Source organism: Chrysemys picta, chromosome 8 (assembly GCF_011386835.1).
Source record: "Chrysemys picta bellii isolate R12L10 chromosome 8, ASM1138683v2, whole genome shotgun sequence".
Lineage (NCBI taxonomy): Eukaryota > Metazoa > Chordata > Testudines > Emydidae > Chrysemys > Chrysemys picta.
Window position 1 is genome coordinate 103,205,516 of NC_088798.1, and position 13,376 is coordinate 103,218,891.

Here is a 13,376-nt window from a genome sequence, read left to right on the forward strand (position 1 = left end):
TTCTACTATCTTTAGCTGATGCAAATCCAGCTTTAGCACTAAGGGGTTCTCTCCCTACAACACTTCCTGCTGCCTACAGTAACACAATGAGAGACCCATTCAAGGAAGGAATTAGGTTTCTATATGGGCTGTAATCTGGTCTCTTTGGACTACCCAGTGTTTTAAGGGTTCAAGACAGAGAAACGACTTAAAACAATCCATTAATTATGGTATGTATTTCCAATGAGTATAGCAATTGTTTCCCTGGGTTCTTTAAAAATAACATGGACCTACATTAGCGTTCTTACAATTGCAAGCAATAATATACAACAGGGTCAGGACTAAACTAACATTGATGTTCCTAATCAATTTCACTTGTCACAAATTTACAATATAGGAATTGAGAGAGACAAGGTAGGTGAGGTAATATCTTTTATTGGACTAACTTGTGTTGGTGGGAGGTACAAACTTTCAAGCTTTACAGAGCTCTTCTTCAGCTGAGTAAAAAGCTCTGTAAAGCTCAGAAAGCTTGTACCTTCCACCAACAGAAGTTGGTCTAATAAAACGTATTACCTCACCTACCTTGTATCTCTCATATCCTGAGACCAACACCACTACAACACTGAAAACAATCTAGGAATTGTCTGAAACTTAATAATTTCTTTAGATAAAGAAAAAAGCTTGATATAACAGGTAGCATTTACCTAGTTGCTTGGGCCAAGATCACTTATACTCAATTTCCAACAGCAAACCAGTTCCTTCTTCGTATTTTATTGCATTTTAAATTACATTTATGCCTGGTCCTTCCATAATAATCATGCTGATTCCCTCAGCTCAGTGAAATAAACATTAATTCACAAGCTAAGCAAAAGAAATTAAATGTGCAAATCCCCAAACTGAGCAGAGAAAACACAATGAAATTAAGTGCAGGTCTATTCCCAGGCACTTTCAAATTTCCATATTTGCATAATAGTGATTAGTCTAAAAGAACAGAAAAAGAAAATTGCTCTAATTTTTTTAACTTTCCTAAAGAACAAGAGAGGCAAGTTTTTAAAAGTACTTACAAATGTGTGGACCCCTGTGGTCATTTTCATAGGAATCCCCAAGATTCTTGCTAATCTTTGTCAGTCCAGGTAAATGAGAATTCTGCCTCCTTGACTTTCACCTCTTTAGACTGCTCATGTAGCCATCACTTTCTCTTCCTGCTGCTTCTTCCTTTCCCAGGAAAAAGACAATCAAAAATATTAAGGGCCTGATCCAGTTTTAAACCAGTGTAACTCAATTGACTTGAATGAGCCAGATGCTGAGCTGGTGTAAATCAGTGTAACTCCACTGAAATAAATGGGTCAGATCCCTAGCTAGTATAAATCGGCATAAGTCTATTAAAATTAATGGAGCTACTTTGATTTACAACAGCTGCGGAATTGGCCCTGTGTTTCTGCATTATACGCCTACCAAATAAAATAGGAGGGAAAATATAGATACATCAATGGGAAAGGACTGAGGAGTAGACAGGGCAGCATTGTTTTCAATGCAGGCAATCTGGAGTCAATGGTGTGGTTTGAAATAGGGGATCAGCCAGATTTTGGATCTTACCTTATTCTAAATTGGGGGTGTTCTGGTCCTTGGGATTTTGGTTTAGGCCCATCTCTAACATGAAAGCTGGATTAAACTGGTGACTAACACTCAGTGTTTGGATGTACACACCAGTCAGGGCCCTAGCTAGCTCCTTATAGTTCATGGGAGGAGCCAGTGCAGGTCCTGTTTGAAATCAGTTGCAGGGCTCCTAACAGACCAGCATCAAGTGCACATCTGGGGTTCAGACAGGGTGACCAGACAGGAAGTGTGAAAAATCGGGACGGGGGTGGAGGGTAATAGGCGCCTATATAAGATGCAGCCCCAAATATCGAGACTGTCCCTATAAAATCGGGACATCTGGTCACCCTAGGTTCAGACAGCAGAGTTTCATATCTCATGATACTGGGAACAGAATGGGAACCTGAGCCCCAGAACCCTCCACAAAAGCTCAGCCCAGATACAGTAGTAATGTGTTTGGATACAGCCTAATACTGTGTATATGGCCCCGCTCAGTCTGTCAACTCACCTGCCCAAGCCCTCCTCTGTCTCACCCAAACTTCCTGATCTTTCTGTAACCTACCTCCCTAGACCAGCCAGAACTCGATCTCTCCCCTTCACTCGCATATAAAGGCCAGCACCCTCCCCTGACACTCTGTGCTGGGGAAGAAAGAAGACAGTAACTGTTTCTCTCCTCAGCAAAACTACAGCTCCCTGCCCCAATCTCAGCATGGGGATTGTGTGGCTTTTGCAGTGATTTCTGCTCCGAATTCAATCTGCCTGGGATAGCAGTTATGTTATCACCTTACGAGATTCATCCCTTCCTTTCCTTTACCTTTTACTTTATCTGGCTTACGGTGGCATTTTCAACCCCATGGGGACAATTACAGTGTCTGGGATCCCCATCCAAAATCCTATATTTCCTCTGCAATTATCCTTTATTTTGTCATTTCTCTTGGAACAGGTCCAAGTTTTATAGGTTGACAGCTTACCAATTAGCAAATCAATGTCACCCTTCTTCTCAAACGAGTTACTGTACTTATGAAAATGTCTATTCCTACAAAAATCATGCTGTATTTGAATCCCGGTTCCAGAAGAACAAGGAGGTTTATATATACACATTACTGTAATAATGTCAAAGTTCAATCATACCCAGCGCTTATTAGATTTTGTTTTATTCTGTGCCTTGAATTATTCATTGACTATCTATAATTTCCCAAAGAATAATTTCATAAAGTGCTGCAGCAATAAAACTCACCATACACAGCACACCAATGTGGATTGTATTTATGATGCACTCACGGAAAGATCAGACTGTTACATTAATCATGTAAAAGTATTGAAAAAATTATATTTAATCATTGAAAATAAAACCTGCTTAAAGCTTTAAAACCCGCATGAAACCAAGAATTAAATTCCATACATTTCCTGCAACAATATACATAATTATTCAATCCTTCCAGCTTTGTCTGCAGTTTACTGAACTCTCATCTCATTTTCTCTGAACTGAGATTTGTATTTAGTCTTTTTGATTTGGTCAATTTTGCTTAGAAGTTCCCATGTTTGAAAAAAGTGCTGTGGGAATAGTATAGATATATTGGGCCATATCCTTGGATCTGGCCAAGTTGTGCTGTGAGATATGCCCCCTTGCAGCTTATCCGCAATCCCGGGGACAACAGGAAGCCGGTCCAACCCTGGCGCAGAGTAGAGAAGCCTAAGTGCTGCTCTAAGTTACACTGGCTAGAACAGCCCTCTAGGGGCAGCTCTGTTGGCCTATGAACATGGGAGCACAATATAGTCTGTCCATGCCCCCTTTACACCATTCCCATCTGCTGTCCACTGAGCAGCTTGAAGCAGCTAGATGGAGGGAACAAAGATCTGGCCTTCAGGAATTTATCACCAAAAATGTAATGACGCTGCTCAGCATAGCAACAAAGACAGCAGAATTATTAGTAAGATTCCAGGTGCTTCCAGGCATGAGCTGTGTCTTGGTATGGGCTTTGTAAAAATCCATGTACAAATCTCTGGTGTTATATAGTAATAATTTAACCACAAAGTGAAGAATAATTTATCTGAAGTTTTCAAAGTATATAACCAGTCTAAAAAGGGCAGTGTCAGTAATGTAAGATAACTGCCCAGACTGTTAATATCCAAAAACACATAAATTGTGGCAAAAAAGTGCCCTTCATTATGTGTAAATTAGGCCTCTTCAGACACTTCCTATCCCTGCCCAGACCATGGGTTTGGTGTGTCCCTTTCAGTAGTTAAAATTAATAATAAAATAAATCACTTTTCATAAGGGAATGATAATCTAACTCCACAGTCACTGAGCAGGCCAGTTGCCAACCAGTGTCCCAGAAAGCTATCTGGATTCTGGACATAGAAAAGTAATGCTTTTTATTTCTATTCCATCCTAAACGTGATGGAGACAGCATCAGACTCAAAACTTTGCAATCACTGATACCTTCTGGTTGCCATGCCTCTGTCATTCCAGTCCCCTGCAGACAGAAGGATTTTGTCTGTTCGATCCCTTAGTTCTAGCTCTACTTAATCCGTCTGCCACCTAGAACTGACTCCCCATCCCCTTCTAACTCTAAGTATTGCCCCTGCCCCCCCTACCCATAGAAAAAGTCCACCTTCAACACAATTGCACCCTCCAAATTTTCACTCTCTTCCCTTTAAACCCCAGTGACCAGAGAATAAATCTTTCCATGTCTTTAGCCTCTGGCCAATCACTGAGTCTCCCTTCCCATGACCCCTACCCACCACCAGAAATTGAATTTTCCCCATTCTCCACTTGATCTTGATCAGTTTGATGGTTAAGGTCTCCCAGTTTTTGTTGTACTATGTGAAGTGCAGAGTCAAGTCTGAACACATGTCCTGTTCCTTGATATGGTCTAAAAGCAGGAGACCTGCCCAATTCTTTAGGGTGCTCAAATACACAGTGAGCCAAGTCCATTGCTGCATGTCTCAGATGTTTGAAGAGCTAAACACTCTGTAGGTAATACACCTATCCTGCTGCAGGAAAGATTAAATGGAAACTATATGAGGGCAGGAGTGCAAACAGTCAGAATTTAATGCTATTGGAGTTTCGCCTTTGTCAGAACCGTAGGACCAGCCCATAATGTCAACCCATGAAAGTCCAGGGTGTGCAAATACTTAAATTCATTTCTTTTCCTTTTTTTTAATTAAAAAAATCATCTGTCTAGGAAATGATGAAATATCTTTATGCAGTTTAACAAGCATGGATGTATATCTTTTATAACCGAAAGCTTTTTTGAGAAGTATGTTGTCCCTATAAAAGAAGCAGAGAATAAAGGTTTGGTGTGATCTGTGTATGCTAAGCTCTAAGATGCAGTATCTTTGAAAATTAATAACTTGTTTGAAATAATTCAACCTCCTATACATGATCTATCCTGTAGTGTTTCAGCAGATTTTTATTCTCTTTGTTCAGAAACCTTTTAGCTAATCATTTTCATCTCTTTGTGTCCATAAATCTTGCATCTCTAGGGCAATGACTTTTACTCAGCAAATGTTAAGCAGAAATAAAACTGCATGGAACAGTCAAAGCATTAGAATTTCAATAAGAATTTAGCAATATATTGATCCACTTCAGCCCCCTTCTGACTTTTCATTATGTCACTTTAACCTTCTGTGTTCAATAAGATAAAAGGCTAAAACAGTATATGATTTTGTTTGGGGAGGGGTGGATCTCCATCTGTGTCTGTGCACACACTTATGGGCTTTAGACAGCCCAATAAAAATGAATTTTGAACTGCATCCTTGCCAGCAGCAAACTAAAAAACTATGTTTTTATAGTTGTATAGAAAATGGTCAGGAATCTACTGTTGCAGTGAAGGGCATAGGCAGTTACAGAGTATTAGTGAGATGATAGTTTTATGCAAGTTCTTTTGAATTTCTGTACTTTAGCCCTGAAAATGCGGAAATGCACTGGGGGGAAAACAAAGCCTACAATGGAAAGGTGTATGTTTAGAACACTGGTGTGTATATTACATTACCAGTGCAGCTGGAAATATCTGGGCTTATCCATACTCTAACCAGTCTTTGTTTCCTAGTACAGTACTCTATGCCATACAGAAAACAGTGACTGATTCCTTGCCCCCACACATGTTGCAAGCATTCCTAGCTACTCAGCCATGGAGGCTGAGACCTGTTCTAAGCCAGCATCTTTCTCTCAGTAAATAACATGGGATGCCAGTTTAGGCAGTACATGGAAACTAGAGCTAATTGTAAAGGGTCAACATTATTTTTTGATGGACATTTTGAAAAATTTTGGCTTTAGAATTTTGTGCAAAAATATTTTTAAACGGTTTGATAAAAACTTTTGGGTTTCAATAAATATTTTTACTGGGAAATTTTCAGGGTTTTTTGTCCAACAAAAGGAAAATTTCAACCAAAAGGAAAATTTTCCACACATTTTTTTCAATTTTCCATTTTTTTAACAGAAAGAATATTCAAATGAAAAAATGTTAGCTAGCTCTCATGGAAAATGCAGAACAGAACAAAACCAACTTGGGACATACAGAACAATCCCAATACAGAGCCAGCTCTTGGCCTACATTTATAATCTTCTTATGCTGAGGAAGCAGAGATTATTGCTAACAATGTGGTGGGCAGATATGAAAATAGGGTCCCTGCCCCAGTGCATATCCTGCAAGTGGGTGAGCACCCTCAGTTCCCTTTTACTTCAGTGGGAGTTGAGGCCGCTCAGTGCCTTGCAAGATAGGGCTCCAAGGGTATATCTACTCTGCAATAAAACATCCTCAGCTGGCCCATGTCAGCTGAGTCAGGCTTGCAGGGCTTGGGCTGCGGGACTATAAAATTATAGTGTAGACATCTGGGTCCAAGCAGTCCTGGAGCCAGACAGTGGTGTTTTGTTGCAATGTGGACATACCTTGAGAGACCAAGTCTTTGACATGCTTGATGATTTTATCTCCCCATTGAAGTCTTCTGGCCACAAAAGGCTCATGCCCAAAATGTCTAGCACACTGAAGAAACTTTGTTCTGCTGCTCTTTTGGAGTTATATCATCCCCATCAAGTATTTCCTCCCTATCTAAATTTCCCCTGTTGTTTCACTTGTATGCAGCTTCCTTCCTTTCCTACCTTAAACTATTGGGCAGTGTGGCTGTGGGCTGTCAGACAGTTGCCATGTTCCACCCCAAAGGCAGCATCACTTAAGTAGTGTGGGCACCTCTTATTCATCCGGGTGTTGGGAGGTCTAGTTAATGCTTGTAATACACTCAGTTAAAGATGTATATTTGGATTATAGGAACACTACAGGATGCCACAGAAGTGCTAGGTATTTCTGATTGACAAGAAACCAAATCTGGTTTTGCGTTTTGCAGTAAGACTTGGTGTTAGGTAAGTTAAAGTTAAATATTACATCTGGCTTCTCTTGCTACATCTTCAGATTTAGCCATCTCGACTGCATTACAATTTCCAGTGTTTAAAGATCACTGTCAAGTCATTTTTTAATCTTTGTTATTTCCTCTGCGTAGTTTAAAATGCTATCCTTGCAATTTGAAAATATTTATTCCTGCAGAATCTGTCCTTTCACATTTAGCAAATATTGACATCTTATCCCTTTGTTTTGAATAGAGCTAAAATTAACTTAGTGTAGCTCTTATGTTCAACATCAAGAACAACTTCAGTTTAGTCAACTATCTACCTAACTTTTAGGTATTTATTTAGAAAGCATCTGTCACCTGGAAGTCTAAAGACTGGAGCATATGGTACCTTGGTTGGAAATGCCAAAGTACCTTTTTCTGGGTACCATCTTTGACAACTAATATCTGCACCGCTGTTATAATATTTGTTGTTGCCAATCAACTACTGCTGTAGAACCAGCAGAGGAAGCACTTAACATTGGATTTTCTTAGATTATAAAAACTAACTCTTTGAATTTATTCTAATTTCTGAGCAGTCAAATAGGTTCGAAAATTACTCAGCTTGATTCGCCACCAAGTCCTCATACAGAATGGATTAAAAAACAAAAACAGGCACCCTGATGTTTAGAACCCAAAGGATTTTCTCCATTATATTATAACAAATAAGGCCAATGAAATAGACTGGTTAAAATTTTCAAAAATGCCTCAGTGATTTGTAAGCTTATGTCTCATTATAAGCCCAGGATTCAAACTCAGGCTCATGACTAACCCCTCTTCTGTCTACACACAAATCACACTAACCCCAGGCTCAGACCCAGGGACCCTACAGGGGTGCAGGGTCTGAGCCTGAGTCAAGCCAGGACCCAGGGTTCAAGCCCTATTGCTTTGCAGGGTAGATGCAGCCCCACTGGACTCGTACTCTCGAATCTGCCAAAAGTATTCCACAATCCCAAAGGCCAACCTTCTTTGTCCTCTGAACAGTCAAGCTTGATGCACAATCAACTTTTCCTACACTGTACCATGAAGAAAAGGCTAGAACAGCCACATTTTGGGAGGGTGTTAGGAAGTCTGGGAGATGGGTGCTTGGACTTGAGCCCGCATACTGACACACAGTTGAGTTGGGACCCAGGGTTCAACTATTCCTAACCTGGGTTACAAGTGTGTGTAGACACTGAAGCCCTAAATTAACAAACCTAGGTTGCTAACTCAAGTTCTACTAATCCTGGGCTTACGCTGCAGTGTAGACACACCCTGAGGTGCTGTAGAAAATTTTATCCCAGATCTACTTAAATATCAGCAAAACAGACACAACTTTTTAAAATAACATTTTGAAACTATGCACTGAAAACCACCAAACACTGGTTTTTGCCTGTAGGCTATAAAATGTTTTTGAAATTTTATTTTATTTATTTTACTCTGGACGCTTATAAAAATCTATCTAACCAACAAGAAATAAATAAAAATCACTCCCAATGAGAGATGCACTCTGAGCTCCAATCTTTGGATCTCTGTCCACATCCTAGCTCCCCCAAAGTTCTGAGGGTGTTCTGATCCAGAGCTTTAATTCAGGCCCCCTTGTTCTCCTAACCACCCAATGGACTGCAATATAAACACACATTCAGAAACACGCTTTCTGTGGCTTCTCTATGATAGTGGATTGCTTATTGATGAAGGTTTTTCTAGAAAAGGAGAGATCACATGATCTGTTGGTTTAACATTCATTTAATTCAGTGCAAGTTGTTGTACTTAAGTTCTGCTCCTGTTCATCCCTAGAGGATTACTCTGATTTGAATATTAAAATATCTTATTGCCAGTTCTGCTTTGGAACAAAACTAAACACAAGACAGAATATTAGTGGGGTGGATGAACCCCATGCTGAAAAGAGAGGGGTGCAGGAACAACTCTGGGCCCAGCCTGCTGGGCATGTTCCAATGGGAGGAAGGACCTAAAAGGGAATCAGTGTGATGGTTACACTTCATGTCTCTTGCAGCAGCAGAGCCTAAGCCATGGAGTTCAAATCCAGATCCAAAACATTTGGGTCCTGGCATCTGGTGGCCCATCTCTATTTAACATCAATCATTTTATTCATGTAGTGCCTGCCCCCATCCTTCCACCAAGCTTGAGAAAGAGCCAAGAGTACATTAGGAAAACAGATCAACAGAAAGGAGTGTAGAAGAGAAAGAGAGATGAAAGTTGGGTATCATCCCTCATCACAGCAGCACTATTGCTCTGCCACAAAACACAGGAATTGTCATACTATATCACAGCTGTGGTCCATCTAATCCAGTATCCTGCCTCTGACAGTGGTTAGCACCAGATGCTTCAGAAAAAAAGGTTCAAGAAGTCCTGCAGCAGGCACTTACAGGATAACCAACCCCCAGGGAAAGTTTCTTCCTAATCCCCTATTAGTTAGAAGTTGGTTTATGCCCTGGAGCATCAAGGTGTTATCCCTTTCAAATACAGGCTTTTCAAATGGGAAGGACCTTAGGAATATTAAAGAAAAATCTTCTTTTAAAAATATTAATGCAAATCTTCCTCCCCCGAGATAGACAGCGAAGTGTGATTATTCAGGGCACGCTACAGTGTTTGTTATTTCCTTATCATCTGTGTTTTTCATCACTTCAACCTAATACTCTGCTAGAAAAAAAATTTATTCTGTTAGTTCAGATTCCCCAAAGTAAGTGATGCTTAATAGATTTTGGGCCCTAATTACTTTTTCACTTAATTCACCCATTAAACTATATACATTGTATCTTTAAAGCTTCCTTTTCTCTTTGATACTGATCCTTGTTTCACTTAACCAGACTGCTTTTTGCTATCAGCTCGGATTCTCATATTTATGTACTTTGCATATAAATTATTCAGATCAAAGTGTATTGCACACTACTTAACCCTGCCTCTATTCATTTCCTAATTCAGCTCCCACACAGTTGGGGGGGGGGAATCTTTTTTATAAAGTGCTGGTTTGTTTCTGAAGAGCAGCTTTAGTAGAGATAGTTCCAAATTCTTCTCTGTTACAGACATGTAACTGCGCTAATGGCAGTGGGATTTACATAGGTATAAGTAAAGACAGAATTTGGCCCCCACTCTACAAACACTGAGCAGCAGGGCGGAGCGTACAGTTGGGTAAGCATCCTGTGAGTGTTAGATAAACTGAGGGCTACGTGAAGGAGACAAAATTGTCTCTTGCAGCCAGAGTTGGCTCAGTGATATCTAATGGGCTTCTTACAACCAAAATGTCCCCTCATTTCAAGATGGGTATAGCTCCAAGCTCAACTCAAAATGCAGTGAGAGACTGTTAAGTACTAAGGGCCAAAGGTACAAAAGTGTTTAGGCAACTGAAGATGCAAACAGGAACTTAAATACCTTTGTAAATCTGGCCCCAAGTCCTTCTCTTGGTTCAGCACAGCCCTGCTCCCCCTTTGCACTAGTTAGGCTGGTGCAAAAGGGCCATGTGTTGGGCATAACCCCACACCAGGGAATGCCCTCATCTCAGAGAACATCTACACTAAAGGCAGAACCAGCACCACCAGTTCTTCGCCACTTCCACAGGAGCCTACAGGTCAGGGGTTAGCTGGAGAGAGGGTGAATCAGGGACATGGCTGAGGCATTTGAACAAACACACACACACCACAACGAGTAATTCTCTGCCTGCATGGAACCATAGAAGGAGTGCAATTTAAGGGCAACCCCACGGTTGCCAGCTACCTCCCTCCTAACCCTCCATGAGCAATGGCAGCGGCACAGAAATTAATCTAGCCCATGGTCCCTCCTGTAAGATTAATTTGCTCCAGCTGAGCCCAACCCATATTGTTTTTATGACTGAATTCTACAACATTCCTGGATATGTGGACTCAGATCTCTCAGCTGTTCTGTGGGACGGGGAAACACTGTTAAATCACTGCCTGTTAGCCCCTGATGGGGTCTTTGTATCCTGGTAGTTTGGTCATTATTAGTACCAAGGTCATAAAAGTTCTGCAAAAAATGTGACTGAAGCTTGCACAAAATCTCAACTGTTCTTGAGTCACCACAAGAAATCAACCAGTTATCATGTTGAACTAAATTTGTGAACAACAACAACCATGGAGTCAAAAGCCTGGAGAGGGAGAACACTTTGTCTTTGAAGATGCCAAAAATGAAATGCAATCATCATCAGAAGTTTCTATTTCTACATATTTACGTCATTTACTTTAATTAACAAAGTGGTTGTGAAGAAGTATGGATTCCAGCTCTGATGGCTGGAATCAAGAATATTTTATGGAGATCACTCTTGCTGGTAATATAATAATAAAAACGTGACACAGACAGTGAAATAAGTCTTTCCCCACCTGGGGACTCCAAGCTGTTCGTTTGGGTTGGGGAGGGACATGACTTGTTCTTCCCCTGCACAGTGGAGAGATCAGACCCACCTCCAGAGGCAGCACAGAAGTGAGGTCTGTACACTCTCACTTCTGTGCTGTAGCAGCCCTGGAACTGGGGTCAGGGCTTCCACCCCAAAGCTTTTGCAAAAACTTGGGGCGCCCAGGCCCAGGGTTTTCTGCCAGGGCCCATGGTGCCCAGGGTAGGGGCTTCAGCCCCCCCACACCTCCTGCTGGAGCTTGGGGTGCCCAGCCTCTGGGTACCTGTCCCTCCAGGGCTCCTGCCAGGGCTCACGGTACCCAAGCTCAGAACAATGCATTTTTATGCAGCATATAGTTAGCCTGTGGAATTCATTGCTGCAGGAGATCCTCAAGACGGATAGTCACTGGATTTTAATTTTATGACCCTTAATACCATTTGTAGCAATGCAAGTTAAAGCAATGACATCAGTAATCAGACTCATGCTTCAAGGCTTGCAGTGATCTCTTGTACAAGTGAGGAAGGAATTCTCCTGTCCCCTGTGCCCTATACAGCATTTCACAATTAGCTAGGTGATATGGGGAGTCCCCTTATTCTGAAGCAAAAGATGTTATCCACAATCAACAGCCAGATATTAGACTGAAAAGACAATGGGCAATTCTGGTGTAAACTTAATATTCTATATTGACATGGTATTGGGGAATAATAACACTGACTTTCTACACTGTTACATCATTTCAATTTCAAACTGATCACAACTGCTTCAGAAAAATTTCACAGCCTTGCCACTGTCGATGTTTCTCCACTTGCAGCTCCATCTTCTGGAGCAGCCTTCCTATTTCCTTCTGCCTCATCTACTCTGCATCCCATTCACAATCTACTTTTCTGCCTTATCACAGCTCTCTACTTCTTCATTTTTCTCTCCCTCTGCTTCCATTTTTTATTATAACTTGATATCTGTATCATTAAATTCTGCAAAGCATTTTGAGGCACAGCTTATATGCAATGTACTACAAAAAATAAGATTGCTTTGAATATCCTCGTCAAGCACTTCATCCACCCCAAAATTCACTGCTGGTGGGGTGTAGAAATTGGGGATTTACCACAGAATGTAGATCCAATATGTTGCAGTAAATAGAGCCAAGCACGTAGGCCAACATATTTATCAATATTTGCACTTCTGTAAGAGACAGGGACAGAGTACATCGAAAGTAAAGACTATCATTTGTCCTTCCAATTGGTCAGAGCAAACAGGTTCTTATTCAAGAAAGAATTGCAGGGGGGGCGGATTTAAAGATTTATAGATTTTAAGGTCAGAAGGGACTTTTATGATCAGCTAATCTAACCTCTTGCATAGCAAAGGCCATAAAATTAGAGCTGGGTGGGAACCATTTTTCCATCCTGCAAGAATTTTTGAGACATCAAAAAAAGTTTCCATCTTGAATAAGGATGAAAAGTCAAAATCTTGAAAATATTTGCAAAAAAATGTAATCAAAAACATTTTCAGATCAGGTCAATTGAAATTTTTACTTTCAATAATTTTTAAACATTGTGTTTTAATTTTGACCTTTTAAAATTGTTTCCTTTTTTACTATAAATTAACTACAATTTCAAAATAAAGTAATTTCAAACTGAAAAATGAAACTTTTCATTTTGATAATATTGAAATGAGACATTTCAGCAATTTCAAAACTTTGTTTTAAAAAATTTCTTAAATCAGGAGATTTGTCAAAACCAACTCTTTCCCACAAATACTTTTGGTTTTGATGAATCAGCATTTTCAGATGAAAAAATATTTTATCTGCTCTAGATAGAACCTCAGCCGCTAATTTCTGCAAGCCCGGAACTTCTGTTTGAACTATAGCATATCTTTTTTTTACAGTTTTGACTAAAGACTACAAGTGATGGAGAATCTGCCACATCCAGTGGTTAATTGCCCGCACTGTTAAAAATTTGCACCTGATTGCCAGTCTGAATTTGTCTAGCTTCAGTTTCCAACCATTGGATCTCAATATGTTTTTTTCTGCTAGATAAATGAGCCATCTGCTATCAGAAATCTCTATCCCATGAACATA

At 40.3% G+C, this 13,376-nt stretch overlaps 1 protein-coding gene across 1 annotated transcript in view; it reads right to left on the reverse strand.

Moving 5' to 3' along the window:
* The window catches only part of ADAMTS2 (ADAM metallopeptidase with thrombospondin type 1 motif 2), a 411,161-nt gene that overhangs the window by 362,613 nt on the left and 35,172 nt on the right, over nucleotides 1–13,376 (reverse strand). The window contains exon 3 of the mRNA XM_065555948.1: nucleotides 1,044–1,194. Coding sequence (XP_065412020.1) covers nucleotides 1,044–1,073 — 30 coding nt within the window. The 5' untranslated portion in view covers nucleotides 1,074–1,194. The remainder of the gene's footprint in view (nucleotides 1–1,043; nucleotides 1,195–13,376) is intronic.